This window comes from Thalassophryne amazonica, chromosome 5 (genome assembly GCF_902500255.1).
Source record: "Thalassophryne amazonica chromosome 5, fThaAma1.1, whole genome shotgun sequence".
Classification (NCBI taxonomy): domain Eukaryota; kingdom Metazoa; phylum Chordata; class Actinopteri; order Batrachoidiformes; family Batrachoididae; genus Thalassophryne; species Thalassophryne amazonica.
Genome location: NC_047107.1, coordinates 111,587,631 through 111,614,598, shown reverse-complemented (window position 1 = coordinate 111,614,598; position 26,968 = coordinate 111,587,631). Strand labels below are relative to the sequence as shown.

At 41.3% G+C, this 26,968-nt stretch overlaps 1 protein-coding gene across 13 annotated transcripts in view; it reads right to left on the bottom strand.

Annotated features, from left to right (window-relative positions):
- The window catches only part of arvcfb (ARVCF delta catenin family member b), an 865,966-nt gene that overhangs the window by 179,872 nt on the left and 659,126 nt on the right, over positions 1-26,968 (bottom strand). For all 13 annotated transcript variants that reach the window (XM_034171110.1, XM_034171100.1, XM_034171112.1 and 10 more), the window contains one exon: positions 9,490-9,995. In XM_034171110.1, coding sequence (XP_034027001.1) covers positions 9,490-9,995 — 506 coding nt within the window. The remainder of the gene's footprint in view (positions 1-9,489; positions 9,996-26,968) is intronic.

Here is a 26,968-nt window from a genome sequence, read left to right as displayed (position 1 = left end):
GCAAAGTGTATCTAAGATTAGATTAGGGGAGGTGATGGTCTAGTGGCTAAGGTGTTGGGCATGAGTCCAGAAGATCATGGGTTCAAATCCCCACCTGACTGGAAAATCACTAAGGGCCCTTGGGCAAGGCCTTTAATCCCCTATTGCTCCCGGTGTGTAGTGAGTGTCTTGTATGGCAGCACCCTGACATCGGGGTGAATGTGAGGCATAATTGTAAAGCGCTTTGAGCATCTGATTCAGATGGAAAAGCGCTATATAAATGCAGTCCATTTACCATTAGGTGGTTTTTATAAATGAAAAAGGTACCTAAACAAAAATAAATTCACAATGCTGCAGGTCTTTTGAAATGAAACAGGTGTTGGGTCTAGTTATTCTTTTTGCAAGTTCAGAATTGTCTGAAAAATTGTTAAAGTGAAGCACAATAAAATCAAGTAATTCAAGATTTGTAATTAAAGGGAGGAGCACAGGGTGACATAAGAGTGGAGGGAGGTGCACACAGGTGGACTACATTCTGTGTAGGAGATGCAAGCTAAAAGAAATTAGAGACTGTAAGGTGGTGGCAGGAGAGAGTGTAGCCAGACAACTTAGGATGGTGTTTTGTAGGATGACTTTAGAGGTGAAGAAGAAGAACAAAGCAAAGGATCAGATGGTGGAAGCTGAAGGAGGAAGAGTGTTGTGTGAAATTCAGTGAGCAGGTGAGAGAGGCACTGGACGGAGGGGAAGCAATTTTGGACAACTGGAAAAGTACTGCAGATGTGGTGAGGGAGACAAATAGGAAGGCACTGGGTGTGACATGTGAACAGTGGAAGGGAGACAAGGAGACCTGGTGGTGGAACGAAGATTTCCAAGAAAGAATGAGGAGAAAGAGGTTGATGAAAAAGAATTGTGATAATCAGAGACGAAGGAAGTAGACAGGAGTAAAAGGAGATGCAGCAAGGCAAAAAGAGAAGTGGCAAAAGCTAAAGAAAAAGCATTTAGTGAGCTGTACAAGAGGTTTAATAGTAACAAAGGAGAAAAATGACTTGTACTGATTGGCCAGGCAGAGGGACAGAGCTGGAAAGGATGTGCAGCAGGGTGGTAAAAGATGTAGATGGTAATGTGCTGACAACTGAGGAGAGTGTGTTGAGAAGGTGGAGGGAATATTTTGAGGAGCTGATGAATAAAGAAAATGAGAGAAAGAAAAGGCTGGATGATGTGAAGAGAGTAAATCAGGAAGTGCAAGAGATTAGTAAGAATGAAGTGAGGGCAGCTATGAAGAGGATGAAGAGTGGAAAGGCAGTTGGTCCAGATGACATTCCAGCGGAGGCATGGAAATGACTAGGAGAGACTGCAGTGGAGTTTCTTTTTTTTTAATTCTTTATTTTCAATTTTTGCAGAAAAATAAACATTTTCCAAGTAACATGTAACACAGAGGGTGTGCCAATGATGTAGATACAAGATTACATAAATACAAAAAATGAAATACAATCTCTGAGAAGTTAAATAAAATCTGGTCCAGTGGTTGTAATAAACTCAATCCACCGCTTCCATCGGTCTTCAAACTTGTCTTGTAATCTAATATTGAATGTTATTCTCTCTAGTTTGAAAATGTCATATATGATATCAAGCCATTCATTTATTGATGGTATTTGTGGGTTGCAGTGGAGTTTCTAACTGGATTGTTTGATAAAATCTTGGAAAGTGAGAAGATGCCTGAGGAGTGGAGACAAAGTGTGTTGCTTCCTGTTTTTAAGAACAAGAGTGATGTACAGAACCACAGTAACTACAGAGGCATAAAGTTGATCAGCCACAGCATGAAAGTTATGAGAAAGAGTAGTAGAAGCTAGGGTAAGAAAACAGGTGAAGATCTGTGAACAGCAATATGGTTTCAACTCCAGGTGTAGACGCTGCGTTGGTCAGTGGCAGAGAAGGGACCAGACCCTAAATAAGCAGACCCTCTGATATGTTCATAATAGGAATGATCATATTAGAGGGACAGCTCAGGTGGGACGACTTGGAGACAAAGTCAGAAAGGCAACATTGAGATGGTTTGGACATGTGCAGAGAAGGAACCCAGGGTATACAGGGAGAAGGATGCTGAGGATGGAGCCACCAGGCACGAGGAGAAGAGGGAGGCCAAAGAGGAGGTTTATGGATGTGGTGAGGGCGGACATGCAGGTGGGTGGTGTGACAGAAGAAGTTCCAGAGGGTGAGATGGAAATGATTGATCTGCTATGGTGACCCCTAACAGGAGTAGCTGAAGGAAGAAGGAGCCAAGATTTGTTAATGTTTTTATCTACTGTAAGAGCCACAGCTTGAGCAAATTTAATTGAAATATGATGTATACTTCATAATTCATTATTTTGTCATATTTCATGTCATTTGTTGTTATATATTAGCTATAAAGAACAGCTAAAATGTTAGAAACACATTAATATTGGATGAATGTAATGTTTTCTGCTGGGTTCAAAAATCTATGCACAGTATCTATACAGAAACTTTTTTTCATTAAATGTTTGTCATTCGAGTTTACTCTGCAGTATGTTTATTGCTTATTTAGTTTTGGCTAGTCGAGTGGTGTGCAATGTCTAATAACCAGGACTTTGAACCAGAATTTTTTTTCACAACTAGTTCATTCCAAACAGAAATGGTATGTTAACATGTCAGGATGTGGGCTCCACCCAGAAAATGGCATTCCCAAACCACTTACAACAAAAAAATATAATTCCAGAACAGTTTAATACCATTCCATGTCAGCTGTGGGACACTGAAAATGAGACACTGTATATGAGAAACCTATATGTGGCACTGGAGCACTCCTATGAAAAATGAAGAAGACAATACAGCGTTTTGTAACAGGCAGCAGAAGCAGGACACTCAGTAAAATAATGGCTTATAGTTTCTGTGTAGGCTCTCATTTCTTCTCTACAAGAGTCAAGACAGAAGTCAGACTACCAGAGCAAGAATTTTAGCTGAGGAAGCTTCGGTGATTTGAAGCGAAACGTCCTCACGTCAAGCAACCCAGTCCAGTCGAAGATTCAAGCTTCTCTACAATGGCTTTAAAAAGAGGGTCCATGCTGATCACCTGAAATAGACTTACTGCATATTTAAAACAAAGCAGTGTGTCTGTGTATTTTTAAAAGACAAGGTGCTGTGTTGCTCTCAGCCATGCAGACCAAAATAATGAAGTCAGCCTTAACCCACTGCTGTCCATTGATTGGCTCAGCAGTTAAAGCTAAAGCTTCAGTCCTCACATGATCATTCATTCAGTCCGACTGTTTAAAATATTAAAACCATTCATACACTGAGTAAATATACTCAACAAAAATATAAACGCAACACTTTTGGTTTTGCTCCCATTTTGTATGAGATGAACTCAAAGATCTAAAACTTTTTCCACATACACAATATCACCATTTCCCTCAAATATTGTTCACAAACCAGTCGAAATCTGTGATAGTGAGCACTTCTCCTTTGCTGTGATAATTCATCCCACCTCACAGGTGTGCCATATCAAGATGCTGATTAGACACCATGATTAGTGCACAGGTGTGCCTTAGACTGTCCACAATAAAAGGCCACTCTGAAAGGTGCAGTTTTGTTTTACTGGGGGGGGATACCAGTCAGTATCTGGTGGGACCACCATTTGCCTCATGCAGTGCAACACATCTCCTTCGCATCATCCGTGAAGAGAACACCTCTCCAACGTGCCAAACGCCAGCGAATGTGAGCATTTGCCCACTCAAGTTGGTTACGACGATGAACTGGAGTCAGGTCGAGACCCTGATGAGGAGGACGAGCATGCAGATGAGCTTCCCTGAGATGGTTTCTGACAGTTTGTGCAGAAATTCTTTGGTTATGCAAACCGATTGTTCCAGCAGCTGTCCGAGTGGCTGGTCTCAGACGATCTTGGAGGTGAACATGCTGGATGTGGAGGTCCTGGGCTGGTGTGGTTACACGTGGTCTGCGGTTGTGAGGCTGGTTGGATGTACTGCCAAATTCTCTGAAACGCCTTTGGAGATGGCTTATGGTAGAGAAATGAACATTCAATACACGAGCAACAGCTCTGGTTGACATTCCTGCTGTCAGCATGCCAATTGCACGCTCCCTCAAATCTTGCGACATGTGTGGCATTGTGCTGTGTGATAAAACTGCACCTTTCAGAGTGGCCTTTTATTGTGGGCAGTCTAAGGCACACCTGTGCACTAATCATGGTGTCTAATCAGCATCTTGGTATGGCACACCTGTGAGGTGGGATGGATTATCTCAGCAAAGGAGAAGTGCTAACTATCACAGATTTCGACTGGTTTGTGAACAATATTTGAGGGAAATGGTGATATTGTGTATGTGGAAAAAGTTTTAGATCTTTGAGTTCATCTCATACAAAATGGGAGCAAAACCAAAAGTGTTGCGTTTATATTTTTGTTGAGTGTATAAAGTTTTAATCTGACCTGTTACATTGTTTAAACCAGATTCATCATCACAGCCTGACGATAAGATTTTCTGGTTTTGGAAGATGACGTCTGGGAAATAATTTAATTCCTTATCGTGGGAATTACTGAAGAAACGCAGCATTTTTAAAGAAGTCCCTCAGTGTTTTTCGGCTCCGGATGTGTTTTTCAGCCTGAACCAAAAAAAACCTCCAGCACTTTGTCCCGTCAACAAGAAAAATAAGTTATTTTAAAAGTTGAACTATATTCCCGCTGACGCTGAGCCAACTGATGTATCTTCAAATGGTAAATGGACTGCATTTATATAGCACTTTTCCATCTGCATCAGACGCTCAAAGGGCTTTATACATCAAATGCCTCACATTCACCGCAATGTCAGACTGCTGCCATGCAAGGTGCCCACTACACACCGGGATTAAGGACCTTGCCCAAGGGCCCTTAGTGATTTTCTGGTCAGGCTGGGATATGAACCGAGGATCCTCTGTTCTGAAGCCCAACGCTTAACCACTAGACCATCACCTCCCCCAAAATAAATCCCATTTGATCCACCAGGAAAAAAGAAAGAAAAGAAAATCATAATAATGACCTGAATAAATGCAGTGTCTTTAAAGAAGTCTCTTGATGTTTGTCTACTCAGCGTGAAACACAGGATATGGTGCTTTGGAAGTGAACCTCACTGGGTCTTCTTCTTGTCGAGTTGACTGGCGGTTTGCAAACTGACACAGCGCATTACCGCCATCAAATGTTTAGGTGTAGCACATGAATGGAGCCTGACATTCTCACTGGATCACTGTAAACAGTAACCTCTTCAAGAACAAAATAAATAACAGTACAGACTGTTAACTCATGCGAGTTGGGGTCTACAAAATCGGACCACGAGTTATCTGAAACTGTGAGTTAATTAAGTTGACCACAAAAATTAAAATCAGCTTACCTTGCCAGACTATAATAGTTTCGACCATTTGAAGAGTGAATCCTTCCTGGATGGTGGTGATTTTTTCATCTGGAGTGGGTCCGTGGCTTCCTCCTCTGGCTGTTGCAGGTCAGCGATGACGGCTTCGTCAGAGTGCGGAAGATTTATGAGGATTCAAGTTTTTGGGTGCGACTTTTTAGATCCTTACTGCCGGTTCAGATTGGGCCAGAATTTATACAGGTGCCTGCCACACATACACACCTGCTACATAAATCATGAGGAATCTTTCACACAGAATCCCTCGTCCTCATTGCTGACCTGCAGCAGCCGGAGGAGGAAGAAGAAATCATCATCCAGAATCATCCACACTGATGATCCCTCTCAAAAGCAGTTAAATCAAAACTGACTTTTATAAGTAGTCAAAATTTTCGGGGTCTTAACTTGACCGCGAGTAAAGCTGAATCGCGACGTACGCGTGTGTGAGTTAACAGGGCTCACCTGTAATAACCGCTTATAATAATTTTACATAAACGGTTCTGTTCCAAAATATAAAAAAAATCTAAAGTTTCTGGTTTTGTTTTTGTTCTTAGGAAAATACCAAAGGCTTCTGGTTTTTGTTCCATGAACCGGTTCAAAGCCTTGGTAATAAGTGCCGTTGCCTTCTTAGATGCACATTCATTAAACACAAATGTGGTTCAGTACGTGTTGGCTTTTAGGTTCCTAGTTCATAAGAAAAATCTAAGTAATGTAATGTAATGTAATGGAACCAATTCCATTTATTCTTCCAAACATGCTGGACAGAGGGATGCAGGCTCATGTCCATATTAGTGGGCTTTACAGATCTACGCTCAACCACACAGCAGACTGAACCCCCCCACCCTCCCTCCTGCAGACAGGAGATGGAGGAACAAACACAGTGACTCGCTAACAGCAGCAAGGAGAATGAAAGAAAACAGAGACATTATTCTAAGAATTGATTTTTGAACGATTTTTGTCCCGTGCAGTCACGCCTGTGGCATGTGTCTCACAGATGTTGTGTACATTTCATATCTTGCGTCCAATATTGATGATTTTGCGTCAGGCAGGTACAGAGTGTGAACAGTGTTAGGTAATGAGAGTCTTGCTTGGCTGCATTAATGAAGAGAATGTTGTGCAACTTTCTATTTTTAAATAAAATAGAAAATACAGTTATTGTTAGCTATGAGGAAACAGTAAACAATACTCGAAACTTTACTGCACTTATTGGATACTTTACTGAAAGAACATTTTTCGGTTTATATAATATTGCCAACATTAATCCTAGTTTTTCTTTGCCTCATGCTGAAACAATGATTTACACTTTTGCTTTAAGTAAACTGGATTAATGCAATTTAATGTATGCTATACTTGAGTAGACTTTACAATTACAAGTTGTCAGTCAGTTCAAGAGCATTTTCACACCTGCAAATGTGGAACAAGGTCCAAACACAAGTTATTGTTTGTATATGTTTGGTTAGTTTAGCTTCACATTGCAAGTTTGCGGTTGGACTCAAGAACGCTTCGTGACGTGTTTACATCCTGACACCATCATCTGTATACACTGTGTCTCCCCACACTTGACAGTGATTGGCTTGTAAATGTGCATGTGTCAAGTTGGTGTATTTGGGCAGCATGGTGGCTCAGTGGTTAGCACTGTTGCCTCACAGCAAGAAGGTCATGGGTTCGATTCCCATGTGTGGAGTTTGCATGTTCTCTCCGTGTTTGTGTGGGTTCCCTCCAGCTGATCCGGCTTCCTCCTACATTTAAAGACATGCAGGTTAGGTGAATTGGAAACGTTATAATTGTCAAGGTCTCCCTTGCAAAAGAGGCATCGATCTCAATGGAACTAACCTGGTTAAATAAAGCTTAAATTAAATAGTTCAATTTGAACACACACACGCGCGCACAAAATGCTTCATCTGAATGGAGATAAATGAACAGATTCCTTTTGTTGTAACTACACGATTATTGTTTTTGTTTTTTGTTTGTTTTTTGCCAGCAGCACACAACGGCACTTGCCGTCAAAAGTAAAAAAAATGTCAGCTTTTACCCCCAGCCACAGGAAGAAGGACAAAACAGACATTTTACATTTAACAAGGATAAAAGATTGACAGTGCTGCAGAAGGTCAACAAATGTTAATGAGGTAAATTAATTAAATTATTGTCTGTTTCTTTTCTTCTACAATTTAATGGGTGATGATAAACTGTCCCAAATTCCTGTAATTGGTCCACAAGTTGGAATGATCAAATAACAGTTTTAACACTGCAACCACCTGCTGCACTGCTTCACCTCCTCTAGTAAAACCCTCTCAACTTGGGAGAACATCTCATCATCATAATCGCCCGTGAACTCGCTAAAGCCCGGGTCACAACTCACCGTGCGTTTTTTTTCACCATACGTTTTCTGCGGATGCCACGGCCACTACGTTTTTGTGAAAACGTACGGAGGCAATAGCAAGAGGAGGGAGGGAGTACGTTCACCGCACGTCTCTAGGAGTGTAACAATAAAGAGACTTGACAATAAAGCAGTGTGTGTGTGTGTGTGTGTGTGGGGTCAGCTTTTCTTTTTTATGAGCGGGACCGGGGCGGCAGGTGTTTTTTGGCGTCGGCGATGCATGAGCATGTCCAGCCTGCAGCGGTCAGTTGTACGAGTGTTTACTTGCCTCAAAAAGTTACAGCTAGTTAACAGACTGAAGCTGTGGAGTGTCTGTGTTGCTGAAGTTTGGAAATAAAGTCCAAGTTCAAGTGAGAAGCTGCGTCGTGCATGCAAGTCTGTCGGCCTCCATAGTATGTGGTGAGTGCCATAATCCGTACTGCCTACGTACGGATTTGGTTAATTGTGTGCTGCTTTGAATCCGTACTGAGGCAGTACTCACAGCGTGCGTCATCTGTACTGCTGGTGAATCCGCAGCCTGACCGCAGCGAAAGTTCTGCATGCACTAAAACCTCTACGGCGTGTCTGCATGCTCCTAAATTCGTACTGAAGCAGTACTTAAGACATACGGATCTCCAAATTTAGCCCACGTTTTTGCAAGTAGACTGCACGCACGTGCAAGTACGGCGGGTTGTGACCACAGCTTAAATGAGCGCCATCCACATCCTCACTCTGCCATTGTTTACATGTGCTGTGAGACAACGGAACTCTGCCAGTGCCGCGGTGCATTCTGGGAACCGCAGTGGGGCGCCAGGGGCATTATGGGAAATGCTGAAACACAGAATAAACACTTCTAAAACTAAAGATGCTCTTTTTGTAACCAGGTAACACCTCTGAAGTTATTTACATCTCACAGACGTCAGTGTGCATGCTATGTGAATGTGAGGTCAAAGGTAACATCCAGTCTTTTCAAAAATCTCATGGACGCACTAACTCCTGCAGATGGCATTACAAGGAAAATAAAATATTCATTATGGAATCCCCCCCCACCCCCACCCCACCCCAAGATAACTATGTTCACTTTATAAAAAAGAGTTGTAATTTTGAAACATGCTTCAAAATTAAACCTACATTTCAGTATAAACAAAATTTTGTCAGCTTACTGAAATTTTAAAGGGTGCATACCTTTAAGGGAAAAGCACTCTTCATAGGATTTGCTTCTATGAAAACAATAAACAACTAACAACTAGCTTATAATGTATAGCGATAAAAAGCACTCACTGTCAGCAGGAACATGGCACCTGTCCAATCGGCTATCACAGATTAGTTTTTTCTCTCTTTTGTAATAGATTTTATGTGACAAATCAGCTGACTGTATACAGAAACACAGAAAAACGCTATGAAAACACACACACACACACACACAAAAACAACAACAAAGCAGTGAAAATATGGTGGGTGCAGAAATTTTTCCTGGAGGCAGCTCCTTGCAGCCGTATATGTTCTGCTCTCATTTAAAGTAACTGAAAAAACAAGGTGACACTCAGAAAAAAGCCCTTCATTGAGACAGGGCTAAAAAGTTTGAAATGGGTGCTCAACATCCTATCCAGCTGATCTTTCACATTCATGCAGTCCTAATCACACAGTGCTGGTTCACTGTTTAGTAATTTAGGTACTCAGACAATTGCTAACATGAATTCATTTGCATAAGAGGAGAATCAAAAATATTAAAATGTTGTTTGTTTGTTTTTTACCTGTGATGAGCTCGCGGACCTCCATGTCATTGGTCTTCCTCAGTAAGCGTATGAGAGCTGGGATGCCATCACAGTTCTTGATGGCCACTTTGTTGTCATTGTCCTTGCCATAGGATATATTACGCAGGGCACCACAAGCTTTACGGTGAACTTCAGATTTAGGGTGGTCCAACAGCCCCACCAGAACCGGAATCCCCTTCAGCTGACGTACATCCTTCTTAATCTTGTCATTTTCATAGCACAAATGCTGCAAGTAAGCAGCCGCATTTGACTTAACTGGGTCAATGGGGTGGCCTAACATGGCAATGACCTCGGGTAGGTCTGGGTCACGCCACCGTGGGTCTTTACGAATGCTGTCAATCGAGGGTGAGCGTCGACCTCCCATGCGATCGAGGCTGGCCATGCTGCCCCTCTCTGGCTGGGCCAGTGGTGCGGAATAGATGCCATGAATATAAGGGTGACGCTCATCAATCAGCTCCACCTCAATGGGGTCATCTGGGTACCCTCTGGAAGACAAGTGAAGAGACGAAGGTGAGGACGAGATTAGGATGACTCAGATTTGTCATGGAGAAAAGTTAGGTAAAAAAGCAAGCGAAAGAAGCCAAGAGAGGTGAGAGCCACTGATTAATCATGAGAAAAGGCAATGCAAAGGACATATAAGTGAGTGAGAACTGAAAAGGTCTAAGTGATGGAGAGGAGAACAGAAGGAGCACAAGGAAAAGAAGTAGAGCAATGCAGAAAGAGATATGTGGTCTGGATCTGTTAATAACCTGCCTGAGAAGGCGTGTGGTGGCAATTCTGAGTGAAAAGACTGACAGAGTAAGCAACATTCACCTTATTAGTCCAGGTTGTGAGATGGTAGCAACAAACTTGCCAACAAAGCATGAGAGAGTGAGCGCTAGAGTGGCAAAAAGGCTATTGTACAAGGAAACGCAACAGAGACAAAAGCAGCACCGACAAGGCTTTTGAAGGTTTGTAAGAAAGGTACTATATACAGTCAAAAATGAAACATTCCCTCACAGGACAAACAAAAGATCTGTGTTGTAACCCAAAGAAAGATACAGTATGAGTCCAAGATGTCCCAAAGCTCCCTTTACTCACAGTAGTGAAGCTAAACAGCTAAGACTGTCTCTTGGATTTGTCAGCTAATGTTCCCTTCATTAGCATAACTACGTTATAGCTTGGGAATTACACAGTACTGTTCTCGAAATTTCAATGATCGAAAAAAACATCTTCTGGGGTGGGGTGTGCAGAGAGCCCACAGTATGCTTCTTTAACAATTATTGGCTGATATTGACTCAGTGATCTATACAGTGTTCCAAGGTGCCCTATTCAAAGTGACATTTTGCATGGCCACAATAAGGACATATAATGTGTTGCTAAATTCCATGCTTCTTAAAGGGGAAAGCCTTCATAATTATTCACGTACAAATCTCTGTTCCCATGCATACATGTGTTTCATAAGATTGCACCGAAATTAAAGTTATTTCTCTGATCTTATTTTAGTTGTGTTTGTGTACTTAAAATGTACTGCAATTCATCACTTTAGCTCAAATCATTAAATAATATATATGTTTACATCCTCAGTTATCACGGGAGTGAAGTTCCTGTCTCTGGGTCCTCTGTCTTTAGGCTGAAGAGATGCCTAGGAAAAGCATATCTAGTAATGAGGTCTCTGCATAAAGCTTTTTGGCAATGGCAGTACCTTTGCAGGATAATAAGGGTCTAGGATTTTAGGTGACACAACCTAGTTGTGAGACATGGGCACTAACCAGTGAATTTAAATAGATGACTGGATGTGTCTTCAGTACTAGGTCTCTTTGGATGACTCTTGGGTACTGCTAGAATGACTACATCAAGCCAATGGCTACGTGGAGGCCTCAGATGAGGAGTATCACTTGCACTGTGAGGGAATGCCAGCTACAACATTTTGGCTATGTGGCACATTTTACTCTGCATGATCTAGTATGCAGGTGCTTCAGTGTTGAGGACTCCAGCAACTGGAAAAAGCCAAAAAGATGTCCATTTTTCACTTGGCTGCTGACAGATGGCTGCCTTTGAGAGATGGCAATACATAGACGGGTTCCCTGCCTGGCTGGTTGTTATAAAGGACACATGGCTCCATAGTATGATGAACCTCAGTTAAAATTCAAGGTCAAGCATAGGCCAGAATGTTGGGCTTAGCCCGCAAGATCGAAATTATGCCCAGTGCTTATGCGGGGGATATTCTGAGTGTTTTAATTAGAATATTTTTACAAACTAGATGAAGGTACACCTATGGTTACTGGTTAAACACGGATATGAATTCATATCATGTTTTTACAGGTCACATGACATTTGAATCAAGGTGATAACTGTTTAACTCTGGTATGGAGTACAGCTGGTGAAGGGTTTGTGTCTTAGTCAAGGATCAAGTGGTTCCACTCTGGACAGAACTGATCAAATGTCAACGCCATACAGAAGCACATGTGATGGCATCATTGAATTAGAAAGACATAATCTGCATGAATGTGTATCTAATATGTAAAGTGTAAGTGTTGCATTCTATGCAATTCACATCATGTAGTAGACACTACAAATGCTCATATTGTTTCAAAGAGCATATGTAGTATGTTGTTTCAATAACAATCATCCATGTCAAACTGTTTTAAAACTGCAATAAATCCATGAGCCGCTCTGTGCTTGAACTACTATCAACAAACACCCATTTAGGAAACATCAGGCAGAAGAAAAAGAAAAAAACAAAAACAAATTAGGACATCCTGCTCCAACCTGAGGAGCAGGATGAAGAAAATAAATTAGATTTGTATATTTATCTGTGGATTCATAACTTTATAACATCCCCACCAATAGTACGAGACATATTTTTTTAAGTTACATAATCTAACCGTTGTCTCTCCATTTCTGATATATGCTGGTTGTACGTTCGATGAAATGGTGGCCAAAGCTGGTGGCTGGCATGCAAATCTCGACAAAATTGTAATTTTAATAAGTTTTATGTAAATAATGTGTTTTTACAGATCTTCTCAAACATGCTGAGGAAGGGGAAAGCTCTACATGCCATCTTGCCTCGTCTGTGGTGTACTGCTCTGTTGATTTTTCATTTACACATGCCTTACAGGAATATACTGCCTTTTATGGCACAACTTGGAGAATTGAACTGCCTGGGAAATCAATACAAGGTGACTTGGAGAAAAAGCCCTGCCCAAGAAATGTAACACGATAGTAAATCCCCTATTCAGATGGATGGAAAGTGGATTAGCACAGATGGAGTGAGGCTCCACTGCAGTCAAGTGCAGCTCAACGTCTAAATTCACTAACCAGCTTGGATAAGAGGCCCAGTGTGCAATAATGATGGCAAACATTGTGGTATAAGATTTGTTTATCTAGCACACACCTCAATAACAAGAATAACTATGGTGAGGTCAGCTTTCAAACGTGGTGTTACAATCCAACAAGAAGCTTGACTCTTCGACTGGACTGGGTTGCTTGACGTGAGGACGTTTCACTTCAAATCACAGAAGCTTCCTCAGCTAAAATTCTTGCTCTGGTAGTCTGACTTCTCTCTCTCTCAAACCAAGATTTTGAGAGAGGTGTCAAGGAAGCATTCTTTGTAAAACAGCTGAAACCCAGCCTTAACCGGGGGGTGGGTCTCAGACACGCTTTGTCCCCTGTTTACAATAGGGTACTCAGGTCAAAGCAGTTTCAGTCTTTTGTTCATGGTAATGAGTCATTCACGTCATCAGGAGAGTCGTCAAGGGAGCCATCAGGGGAGGCTTCCATCCCATCATTAGGAGAGTGCTAACCAGAGCACAATAGGTGCTAATTAGAGCTATTGTTTAGTCACTAGCTTATAGCAGTCGGCTTCTCGGTAGGAGGGGTCTGGTTAGGTTAAAAACTCCAGCTTTTGTTGGCTTCTGGTTTATTCTTCTCTACAAGAGTCAAGACAGAAGTCAGACTACCAGAGCAAGAATTTTAGCTGAGGAAGCTTCTGTGATTTGAAGCGAAACGTCCTCACGTCAAGCAACCCAGTCCAGTCGAAGATTCAAGCTTCTCTACTATGGAAACCACCTGGACAACTGAGAGCCTACACAGAAAAATCCAAAAAGAGTTAAAGAAATCATTATTTCAGACAGCTCTTAGTCCTGCCTGCTTGATACAACACTGCAATTTGCCTTTTTTCAGAATGAAAAATTAATAGCAATACTGAAGGAATACTGAAAAATTCCACAATGTATTCAAGACAAAATAAGTAACACAATCCCAACTGCAAACAGCAAAATTTAAAATAAATAAATGTAACAATAACAAAAATGTATCACTGTCCACATACTTATGGACTTGACTGTATCATGGTATAAGTGTGGTTAAATGATGGGTTAAAACCAAGGATCATACAGAAAACAAACTCAACCTAACCTTTAACCTATTCCTAACTTTAATGTAACTCAAAATTAAGGTGGTTGTGTGTGGCGTTTAAATTGAAGACATTAAAATAAACAACTGATGTACTGTATAAAGGGGGAAAAGGTGTTCTCTGTCTTCGTTTGAAAACAAAACCTCCAAAAACAGAAACACAAAATGACTGATTCACCAGCCCAGAAGAGAAGATTCATACTCTCACACGTGCCACTAGCTTATGGCAAGCTATAAGTGGACGCTCTCATTTTGGCGGAACAAATATATAGTTTTTGTATATTCTGTGTTAGTACGTGCCCACGGCCGATGTGCTTGATGAATTCCTGCGCAAAAATTAGTTCCCAAACAATGCTGTATTTGCGATGACAGTGCATTTTCATGGGTAACAAAAACATCAGGAGTGTATTTGGCACAAGAACTTGTGTATCTTGTGTGTTTTTACGCCTAAATGATCGTAAGTCAATACTCACACTCATCCAACAGCATCTTCTCATGTCGGCAAATTCAGCACTGGGTCAGCGACAGTAGTCTGGCAAGCTATCCCACAATGCCAAAATAGCAGAGATGTCACTCCAAAGAGAGCAGCACGCTGAGCGGTGTGGAGAAGATTCTCTCTTTGACAACCTTCTCTTTTGAGTAGGATAAAATATGACTATAAAATGTGACTATGGTTTTGACATCCATAAACTGTTCCACTTGTACATATGCAGTAATACTAATGTTTATTTAACAGAACCTAGTTTAAGGTTCAATGAAAGTAATGAAAGTTCTTATTTAACGTGGGTAACCAATGAAAGCCCTAAGGGTTATTTCCAGATGGGACACGGCACGTGTCTCTCACTCCTCCCCAGCACTGTTGTTAAGAGTGCCAGTTGGGAGTGTGGCTATAATCAAGAAGCGAACCTGGATCGCAGCCATCGCATTCTAATGTGTAAACCATTATGCCACCACCTCCCTCCCTCAAGAAAGCTTTGTAATCAGCATAAAAAACATAAATATTCACACAATGGAATATACTGTACTTATAAATGGAGTATTTGGGGGGTGCAATTTTTTATTTATTTATTTATTTTTATGTTGCTTAACATTGCGTGATTGTATTTTGGACCTTGGCTGACCTTGGACCTTGAGTTAATGAATTAATGAGTTGTTAAACAGCACTAGAGGATGCACACGTGATATAATTCCAGTTTATTCTGCCATTTCGTGTTGTTGTTATCCAGCCTGTGGAACATACTGGAGGGCCACAAATCTCCATAAGTTTGGAAGGCTGGGCCAATCAACAGCCTGATTATTGCACATCATTAAGGGAACACTTGCTGCTCTGAGGTTGGGTGGAAACACTGATCTGCCTGAGAGAACGCACAGAACACAGGAAACCATCTGTGCTTTCTTGCATATACAGAGAACCAAACGACCACTCCTGCTCTCAGAAGCCAGGTGTGGATTGCTGTGGGATGTTGGACATGACAGTGCAAGGGAAGGCAAGATTGATCCACCAGTGGACTGCATGTCACACAATCACAGCATCAACACAGCAACCGTCTCCCTATTTGGGTTTTTCTCTCATAATGTAACATCTAAATGAACAGATGAGTTGTACAATGTTGCAGCTAGTGGGTCATTTAGATCTGGGCTGATGCAGCACAGCTTTTGCAAAAGAAGCCATCGTCAAGCTGCGCAATGGGAATGTCAGAATTTGCATTTAAATTGGCACCATTGTGTGTACGTCGGCTGTGTTCACATAATGCTAAACGGGCTCTCTGCCACCAGTTGTGATGCTCTGAGCTCGATTAAGGCAGATCCCTGTCCTTGTGTTAATAATGTCACAAAACGTCCAGTGTATTTGTGTGCACGTCCACGTCCACCCATACTGTATGTGTGACAAAGAATAGACACCAGACAACTGATAAACAAGTGTCTGCAAATTCCAACACTCAATTATTCATCTCACATATGTAGCAACCTCACTATTTCCTTCATCGTTCTTTCATCAACTTTCAAAATTTTCAAACGTGGCCCTGAGCGACCCTTTTCTTCAGCACAACCTGTGAAAGAAGACAAACCAAAAAGGAGGCTCAGAGGAGCTCTGTTTGCATCTTGTACGGGCACACAACACCTCCACAGTGATTATGAGCTTCTCAGCAAACAGACTGCTCATTTTGAATTAGAAACAATAATTCCTTTATGATGCACAAAAGACAGAGAAGAAAGAAGTCAAAAACAAAGTTGGAGTTTTTATGTGTTGCTACTTTCTTATTTCTGACATTTTCTACTGTCACTGCTGCTTGTTTTCGTTCAATTAAAGGGGAGTAGCTTAGCTCTGAAGTTTGTTCTATAATTTAGGGAAAGCTTCTGAGAAACCTCAAATACGACTGTGGGGAAATATTCAAGTGTCTGGGTGTCAGTGAAAGCAGCCTGGCAGGATGGATGGAGGAGGAGAAAGACAGATGCACTGGTTAATGTCAGATCACTGGTTTGAGCGACAACTTGCTCCTCTGTTTAAAGTGTGCGTGTGTGTGTGGTGACCCCTGGAGAAAGGTGGGCAGATTCTGTGAAGCGAGTCACCAGAGAAGAGATGAGCCATTAGAGATTGTCTTAACAATGCCCTGTAGTCTGGCACAGTTCAAAAGGAGCTATTAATCACAATGACATGAGGACACACACACACACACACACACACACACACACACACACACACACACACACACACACACACACACACACACACACACACATTGGTATTACACCTAAAGGACAGATAAGCTTGGGGGAAAGGGGGTAAGATGCTCTCCCATCTAAAGAGGTGGAAGTGAAAAAAGAGCAAGACAGTGATTGAAGGGAGGAATGATTGACTGTGATGATTCCTGTGAAATCTGTGAGAGCTTAAAAGAACAAGAAGCACTCATCTTTCATTCTGCAGCTACAGTATGTTCCTGCTGCCTTTGAACAATAGATTAAGATATGTAGAAGTTCACTTTACAGCTCCTGGATTTCTTGCTCTGGATGTGCTGCTGCTCATCCAGGTGATGTCTTTGGTATTAAAATGTAACAAGGTGTGATATCCCCATTAGAGACCCTGAAACCCCAAAACGCGGCTGTTTGAAACCGCACTCCAGAATGGAGCAAAACATCAATGAGTTTCCACTACAATTAATTAACGCATGTTTTCAGGAAAATATATAAAGATCAGGAGCTTCTGTTACAAAAGAAAAGCCAAGGGGACAAGAAGGAGGACAGAAGTCTTTCAAAAAACACATCTTTTATCGCAATAAATTTCCAGTATAATTCTGCTGTGCACAAAGAACGCATTTCCACAGACAATAGCTTGTTAAACAAGACAGTGAGAAATGAACATTTAAACTCCAAATCTACATTACTGTGAGCAAAAGTCCTAATCTGCCACAACCTTTTTTTATATTTATTTTTAATGTGTGTTTCCATTACTGTCACACAAGGAAATATATGAAATGAACAAAGGGTAATTAAATGAAATGAGGAAGTCTGACACTAATTTTGCATAAAATTTCAATTTATTGTAATTTTACATGAAGGGTGTTTTGTTCTTAGTCGTGATAAAAAGTTTTAGAAAAAGCTTCTCTTGATTATAAATGTACAGACGTTTTCTTATGGGTGACTGTAGATACAGCTGAAATGCTCTTTATCTGTGTGTTTTTCTTGTGTTACTAATACAGTATGTTAAATATAATGAGATAACGATTAATACATATTGTCTAAGGATTGATTATTGTGATGGAAACAGGAAACATGCGCTTCTGTGACAATTAAAATATGTTCCAGATCAATTACAAAATAAAATATTTTTCATCGTTACTGCCTATGCAAGAAACAACATCTCCCAGATGCACTGTTACGCTTCATCAGTGACGTATCCAAATAAATTTAGCAAAGGCTAAGATCACACATTTCTTCTGGGTGGTTGCAAGCGTAATTACGTTAATTACAAGGTCTCTTTCAAGCATCCTTGGGTACCACTGGAATGAATTTGTATGAAACAAGCGGTTACTTAGACCAAGGGTTCTCAATCTGGTCCTCAAGGACCCCTGAACCTGCACATTTTCCATCTCTCCCTGCTCTGCCACAAGCTGACACCTGATTTAGCAAGCCAGCTTGTAGCAGAGCAGGGAGAGATGGAAAATGTGCAGGTTCAGGGGTTTCTGAGGACCAGATTGAGAACCCCTCACTTAGAGAGTCTTGGAAGAGAAGTATTACTAAGCACTGTAAGGGAGCATTAACTATGACAATATGGACATGTGGTACAGTTCTCTGTGCATGATCCAGCACGCAGGTGCCTCAGTGTTGAGGAACTCAGCCACTGGAGAAGGCCAACGGGATGCCCACGTTTCACCTGGCTGCATCAGATAGATGGCTACTTTTGAGAGGTGGGGTTGGATTGGTTGTCTGACTGGGGGGTTCCAACTAGGATCCGGCGTGGCTCCATGGTGTGATAAGCATGGCACCAGAGCATGCAACCCAGACCTGACTTGACCGACTCATATACAATTTGGCTGCTCAAGTCCTATGCTACTGCATGAGTGTAGAATAACAAAAGGAATTTGAACATTCCTAACAATAATTTGCACTATGCGTTATGTGCCCACCATCAAGATAGGGCCCTTTGTGTTCTAGATGTTCCTCCGGATGTTTGCTGAAAATAACAGCATGTTCACACTCAGTGTGTCATTATTCTGAACTATGACGACATAAAAACAGCACAACAATCTCACATCCTAGAAACCACAGTATGAAATCCCACATTTTTATTCCTGTCTGCGTCAGCAATTAGAAAGTATGTGCTCCACACTGATGCAGGAAGTCATTTATGTACTAAACATCTTAATTTTTGTCAGCACATAATTGAGGACTTGCAATGCAATGATAAGCAGTAATTATACAGCTTTAATTCACAGATTCATTACAGCACTTTGGAGTCACCGCTGCCTTCTATGAGGAATACTAATCACACTATGAGTGGGCACTCAGGAGGGCTGATCATCATTCTAAGGATGACCACAAAAAAATTACAGCTGTACATCAGCTATGTTCAGTGAACCCAGGGACAGTACTCAGAAAGTAGAGAATATGTGGAATTTGTTTTATTCTCTTGCGTTAATTACAGAGTGTGCACTTGTGTTTTGACATTCATGTGAATGGCTGTTTTGTGTGTCTAAATGAGTGAGTGTGGCTGTGTTGTGACACACGTAAGGCAGGCTACAAATTGACTGTCACAGCAAGCGCCTCTAACTCTGTGGGTGAGGTAGTGACTCATTTCATGAAGAGATGTGAATTTAAAGACTCTGTGTGTGTGTGTGTGTGTGTGTGTGTGTGTGTGTGTGTGTGTGTGTGTGTGTGTGTGTGTGTGTGTGTGTGTGTGTGTGTGTGTGAGTGAGAGAGAGTAAACGATATAAAGAATATGTTAGAGACTGAAGCTTTGATTAGGAAGCAAACATCCAGCTACACCTTCCTTCCGCTTGTTTGATGCGTTTCAAGGAGCAGCCAGCCATTAAGTCCAACTAGCTGCTTGAGTATATGAGTGGGTGTCAATACATGAGCTTAATTAAGAAGAGTACAAAATCAAAACACAGGCATTGTCAAGAAGCAGACGTAGCTGGAGCCCGTGTTTCCTTTAAAGGAAAAAAAAAACAATAACACATTTCTGGTCTTGTACTTTACTGACTCTCAAACTCCTCACCCTGTTAAGGTGCCAGTGGATTTCACAAACTGTCAAAGTTTCTGAACAATAAAGTTACAACCACAGTGATTCATGTTTTTTCACTGGACCTCCCACAAAGACTTTTTTATTTTTATAACTTCAGCTTTCTTTCCAGCTGTGACTGGCCACAATGTAATGAGTGGTCATGACAGCACTGGTGACTCTGCAGGAACTGACTTAAAACGGTATGACGGAGTTTTGAAAAAAATCTGATATTGAGGTTTCAAATTGCAATCAAAGTAATAATTGAACCTGAACCCACCTTGTGCTTAAATGGCAGAGTACAGGTAATATGACTGTACAGCTAATGATCGGTGATATGTGCAATCAATAGAACATAGGCCAAACTGTAAATGCGCACATCTAGCTCACGAAAATAAAGACTGCATTAACACAGATCTTTTAGTAGCGACCCCCCAAAAATATTTTTGCCGAGATAGGGTTTGCGATCAAGATTTCCTGAAGTAACTGACCCATATATATCATGAATGATATTCAGGTTTTGTGACTTACGTTTTGTGAGACCTGCATTCATGTTTTGTGGGATATTTTATTCACGGTTTGCAGCAACATTATTAACGGTTCACGGATATTCACGGTTTGCATAAATTTTTGTTAAAGGTTTGTACATAATTGACGATTTGCAGCAGACTCACGTTTTGGGGGTCAACAGATTCTGAAATACAGTGTGATCCAAAAACAGTCAATAAATGGATCTCAGCGGTATAGATCAGAGATAATCTTATGTAAAAGTAGATGAAAGAGGTTTAGTCTAGGACCTTGCTTAGACATGCATGCACATCATATCAAAATAGAAATTTCACACTTTTCTATGACCCTCCCAAACACGGACTTGTCATTCTGAACATTTTGAAAACCTTGGAAAATCTACAGCTGCTGCAGTTTAGAAAATACAGCTGTATTTGAAGTAACACGTTGGACTAACAGGGCGTGATCATTTTCAGGCTGTTTGTCCCAGAGATTTTGGAACATGTCTCAAGTTGTTCATTGGGGCCATATTAGTCTTGAACAGTTATCCTCTCCTAAATGATGCACATATATGTCTCAGCTAGGTCCTCGACTAGTTAATTTGGTCACAAAAGGAAATCAAATGGACAGGGGCAAAATGGATGAAATAAGATTTTGTATAACTGGTGCAACAAAAGTGCTACTGAACAATTTAACAAGGTATCTGTAGATCTGCCTCCTGAGAACAGCCTCTTCAAAACATGATTAAAGTGCTACAAACACAATACACACCACCACGGTGAATTGCTCTCAGCTTATGTTAACACGGAATTGACTTGTTTATGTCAGACGAGAGGTTAGCTCAGAGCGACGCAAACAATAAGAGCTTATTGCTGCGTGAAGAGTGAAATGACTGTTGGCTTTAGAGCAACTGTAGCTGTGACTGGTAAAATATAATTACATGAACACAATATGTGCTGTGCAGTTCAGGGTTTTACTTTAAAGGACATCAGTGTCTAAAGAGCGTCATTTTAACATCTGAACCGACTACATTAAAATTTGAATTGAAATTCTTTTTAATGGTTTATATACAACCCCTGGCAAAAATTATGGAATCACCGGCCTCAGATGATGTTCATTCAGTTGTTTAATTTTGTAGAAAAAAAGCAGATCACAGACCCTAATCACAAAACTAATGTCATTTCAAATGGCAACTTTCTGGCTTTAAGAAACACTATAAGAAATCAAGAAAAAAAGATTGTGGCAATCAGTAACGGTTACTTTTTTAGACCAAGCAGAGGAAAAAAATATGGAATCACTCAATTCTGAGGAATAAATTATGGAATCACCCTGTAAATTTTCATCCCCAAAACTAACACCTGCATCAAATCAGATCTACTCGTTAGTCTGCATCTAAAAAGGAGTGATCACACCTTGGAGAGCTATTGCACCAAGTGGACTGACATGAATCATGGCTCCAACACGAGAGATGTCAATTGAAACAAAGGAGAGGATTATCAAACTCTTAAAAGAGGGTAAATCATCACGCAATGTTGCAAAAGATGTTGGTTGTTCAGTCAGCTGTGTCTAAACTCTGGACCAAATACAAACAACATGGGAAGGTTGTTAAAGGCAAACATACTGGTAGACCAAGGAAGACATCAAAGCGTCAAGACAGAAAACTTAAAGCAATATGTCTCAAAAATCGAAAAATGCACAACAAAACAAATGAGGAACGAATGGGAGGAAACTGGAGTCAACGTCTGTGACCGAACTGTAAGAAACCGCCTAAAGGAAATGGGATTTACATACAGAAAAGCTAAACGAAAGCCATCATTAACACCTAAACAGAAAAAAACAAGGTTACAATGGGCTAAGGAAAAGCAATCTTGGACTCTTGCTTTGGCTCTTGCTTGCCTCTACTGGTGCTTGGCTCTCACTGCGGTATTGCATCACTTCCTGTTCCGGAGCACAGCGGTGTTTTGCTGTATCTGTTAGCTGTTTAATCTGCGCAGTTAGATTGATCTAGTTAACTAGATAACGATTTGTTTCACAGTGTAATCTTCACGTGCCTTAACTAAAGCACTCCCTCTGCTGAATCACCTCTAAATTATTTACACATTATTCACTTTGTGTGTTTTTAGGAATCCGCTAGCTTAGCGCAGCTACTAGCTCTTAGCTGGTTTAGCGTGGCGGCTTCTCCTGTCTCTCCCGCACTTTTCTGCTCTGGGTGTGAAATGTTTAGTTATTCCTCGGCCTCCTTTAGCAGTAATGGTACTTGTAATAAGTGTAGCTTATTCGTAGCTTTGGAGGCCAGGCTGGGCGAATTGGAGACTCGGCTCCGCACCGTGGAAAATTCTACAGCTAGCCAGGCCCCTGTAGTCGGTGCGGACCAAGGTAGCTTAGCCGGCGTTAGTTTCCCTCTGGCAGATCCCGAGCAGCCGGGAAAGCAGGCCGACTGGGTGACTGTGAGGAGGAAGCGTAGCCCTAAACAGAAGCCCCGTGTACACCGCCAACCCGTTCACATTTCTAACCGTTTTTCCCCACTCGACGACACACCCGCCGAGGATCAAACTCTGGTTATTGGCGACTCTGTTTTGAGAAATGTGAAGTTAGCGACACCAGCAACCATAGTCAATTGTCTTCTGGGGGCCAGAGCAGGCGACATTGAAGGAAATTTGAAACTGCTGGCTAAGGCTAAACGTAAATTTGGTAAGATTGTAATTCACGTCGGCAGTAATGACACCCGGTTACGCCAATCGGAGGTCACTAAAATTAACATTGAATCGGTGTGTAACTTTGCAAAAACAATGTCGGACTCTGTAGTTTTCTCTGGGCCCCTCCCCAATCGGACCGGGAGTGACATGTTTAGCCGCATGTTCTCCTTGAATTGCTGGCTGTCTGAGTGGTGTCCAAAAAATGAGGTGGGCTTCATAGATAATTGGCAAAGCTTCTGGGGAAAACCTGGTCTTGTTAGGAGAGACGGCATCCATCCCACTTTGGATGGAGCAGCTCTCATTTCTAGAAATCTGGCCAATTTTATTAAATCCTCCAAACCGTGACTATCCAGGGTTGGGACCAGGAAGCAGAGTTGTAGTCTTACACACCTCTCTGCAGCTTCTCTCCCCCTGCCATCCCCTCATTACCCCATCCCTGTAGAGACGGTGCCTGCTCCCAGACCACCAATAACCAGCAAAAATCTATTTAAGCATAAAAATTCAAAAAGAAAAAAATAATATACCACCTTCAACTCCACCACAGACTAAAACAGTTAAATGTGGTCTATTAAACATTAGGTCTCTCTCTTCTAAGTCCCTGTTAGTAAATGATATAATAATTGATCAACATATTGATTTATTCTGCCTTACAGAAACCTGGTTACAGCAGGATGAATATGTTAGTTTAAATGAGTCAACACCCCCGAGTCACACTAACTGCCAGAACGCTCATAGCACGGGCCGAGGCGGAGGATTAGCAGCAATCTTCCACTCCAGCTGATTAATTAATCAAAAACCCAGACAGAGCTTTAATTCATTTGAAAGCTTGACTCTTAGTCTTGTCCATCCAAATTGGAAGTCCCAAAAACCAGTTTTATTTGTTGTTATCTATCGTCCTCCTGGTCGTTACTGTGAGTTTCTCTGTGAATTTTCAGACCTTTTGTCTGACTTAGTGCTTAGCTCAGATAAGATAATTATAGTGGGCGATTTTAACATCCACACAGATGCTGAGAATGACAGCCTCAACACTGCATTTAATCTATTATTAGACTCAATTGGCTTTGCTCAAAATGTAAATGAGTCCACCCACCACTTTAATCATATCTTAGATCTTGTTCTGACTTATGGTATGGAAATTGAAGACTTAACAGTATTCCCTGAAAACTCCCTTCTGTCTGATCATTTCTTAATAACATTTACATTTACTCTGATGGACTACCCAGCAGTGGGGAATAAGTTTCATTACACTAGAAGTCTTTCAGAAAGCGCTGTAACTAGGTTTAAGGATATGATTCCTTCTTTATGTTCTCTAATGCCATATACCAACACAGTGCAGAGTAGCTACCTAAACTCTGTAAGTGAGATAGAGTATCTCGTCAATAGTTTTACATCCTCATTGAAGACAACTTTGGATGCTGTAGCTCCTCTGAAAAAGAGAGCTTTAAATCAGAAGTGCCTGACTCCGTGGTATAACTCAAACTCGCAGCTTAAAGCAGACAACCCGTAAGTTGGAGAGGAAATGGTGTCTCACTAATTTAGAAGATCTTCACTTAGCCTGGAAAAAGAGTCTGTTGCTCTATAAAAAAGCCCTCCATAAAGCTAGGACATCTTACTACTCATCACTAATTAAAGAAAATAAGAACAACCCCAGGTTTCTTTTCAGCACTGTAGCCAGGCTGACAAAGAGTCAGAGCTCTATTGAGCCGAGTATTCCTTTAACTTTAACTAGTAATGACTTCATGACTTTCTTTGCTAATAAAATTTTAACTATTAGAGAAAAAATTACTCATAACCATCCCAAAGATGTATCGTTATCTTTGGCTGCTTTCAGTGATGCCGGTATTTGGTTAGACTCTTTCTTATGGCCTCGGACAGTGGACTCATCTCTGTGCTTGTTCTGTTAGACCTCAGTGCTGCTTTTGATACTGTTGACCATAAAATTTTATTACAGAGATTAGAGCATGCCATAGGTATTAAAGGCACTGCGCTGCGGTGGTTTGAATCATATTTATCTAATAGATTACAATTCGTTCATGTAAATGGGGAATCTTCTTCACAGACTAAAGTTAATTATGGAGTTCCACAAGGTTCTGTGCTAGGACCAATTTTATTCACTTTATACATGCTTCCCTTAGGCAGTATTATTAGACGGCATTGCTTAAATTTTCATTGTTACGCAGATGATACCCAGCTTTATCTATCCATGAAGCCAGAGGACACACACCAATTAGCTAAAGTGCAGGATTGTCTTACAGACATAAAGACATGGATGACCTCTAATTTCCTGCTTTTAAACTCAGATAAAACTGAAGTTATTGTACTTGGCCCCACAAATCTGTTCCTTCCTGTTAATTCTAGAATAGAATTTAAAATTCTTCTTCTTACTTATAAGGTTTTGAATAATCAGGTCCCATCTTATCTTAGGGACCTCGTAGTACCATATCACCCCATTAGAGCGCTTCGCTCTCAGACTGCAGGCTTACTTGTAGTTCCTAGGGTTTGTAAGAGTAGAATGGGAGGCAGAGCCTTCAGCTTTCAGGCTCCTCTCCTGTGGAACCAGCTCCCAATTCAGATCAGGGAGACAGACACCCTCTCTACTTTTAAGATTAGGCTTAAAACTTTCCTTTTTGCTAAAGCTTATAGTTAGGGCTGGATCAGGTGACCCTGAACCATCCCTTAGTTATGCTGCTATAGACGTAGACTGCTGGGGGGTTCCCATGATGCACTGTTTCTTTCTCTTTTTGCTCTGTATGCACCACTCTGCATTTAATCATTAGTGATCGATCTCTGCTCCCCTCCACAGCATGTCTTTTTCCCGTTTTTTTTTTTTTTTTTCCCTCAGCCCCAACCAGTCCCAGCAGAAGACTGCCCCTCCCTGAGCCTGGTTCTGCTGGAGGTTTCTTCCTGTTAAAAGGGAGTTTTTCCTTCCCACTGTAGCCAAGTGCTTGCTCACAGGGGGTCGTTTTGACCGTTGGGGTTTTACATAATTGTTGTATGGCCTTGCCTTACAATGTAAGGCGCCTTGGGGCAACTGTTTGTTGTGATTTGGCGCTATATAAAAAAAAAATTGATTGAATTGATTGAAATCTTAGAAACATGGTGTCTAACCAGATCCTTACTCTGGATGGCATTACCCTGACCTCTAGTAATACTGTGAGAAATCTTGGAGTCATTTTTGATCAGGATATGTCATTCAAAGCGCATATTAAACAAATATGTAGGACTGCTTTTTTGCATTTACGCAATATCTCTAAAATTAGAAAGGTCTTGTCTCAGAGTGATGCTGAAAAACTAATTCATGCATTTATTTCCTCTAGGCTGGACTATTGTAATTCATTATTATCAGGTTGTCCTAAAAGTTCCCTGAAAAGCCTTCAGTTAATTCAAAATGCTGCAGCTAGAGTACTAACGGGGACTAGAAGGAGAGAGCATATCTCACCCATATTGGCCTCTCTTCATTGGCTTCCTGTTAATTCTAGAATAGAATTTAAAATTCTTCTTCTTACTTATAAGGTTTTGAATAATCAGGTCCCATCTTATCTTAGGGACCTCATAGTACCATATCACCCCAATAGAGCGCTTCGCTCTCAGACTGCAGGCTTACTTGTAGTTCCTAGGGTTTGTAAGCGTAGAATGGGAGGCAGAGCCTTCAGCTTTCAGGCTCCTCTCCTGTGGAACCAGCTCCCAATTCGGATCAGGGAGACAGACACCCTCTCTACTTTTAAGATTAGGCTTAAAACTTTCCTTTTTGCTAAAGCTTATAGTTAGGGCTGGATCAGGTGACCCTGAACCATCCCTTAGTTATGCTGCTATAGACTTAGACTGCTGGGGGGTTCCCATGATGCAATGAGTGTTTCTTTCTTTCTTTCTCTTTTTGCTCTGTATGCACCACTCTGCATTTAATCATTAGTGATTGATCTCTGCTCCCCTCCACAGCATGTCTTTTTCCTGGTTCTCTCACTCAGCCCCAACCAGTCCCAGCAGAAGACTGCCCCTCCCTGAGCCTGGTTCTGCTGGAGGTTTCTTCTTGTTAAAAGGGAGTTTTTTTCATTTGCGCCCCCTGTTGTGGGTCCGTGTCACTACACTTTCACAACATTTTCCTTCCCACTGTCGCCAAGTGCTTGCTCACAGGGGGTCGTTT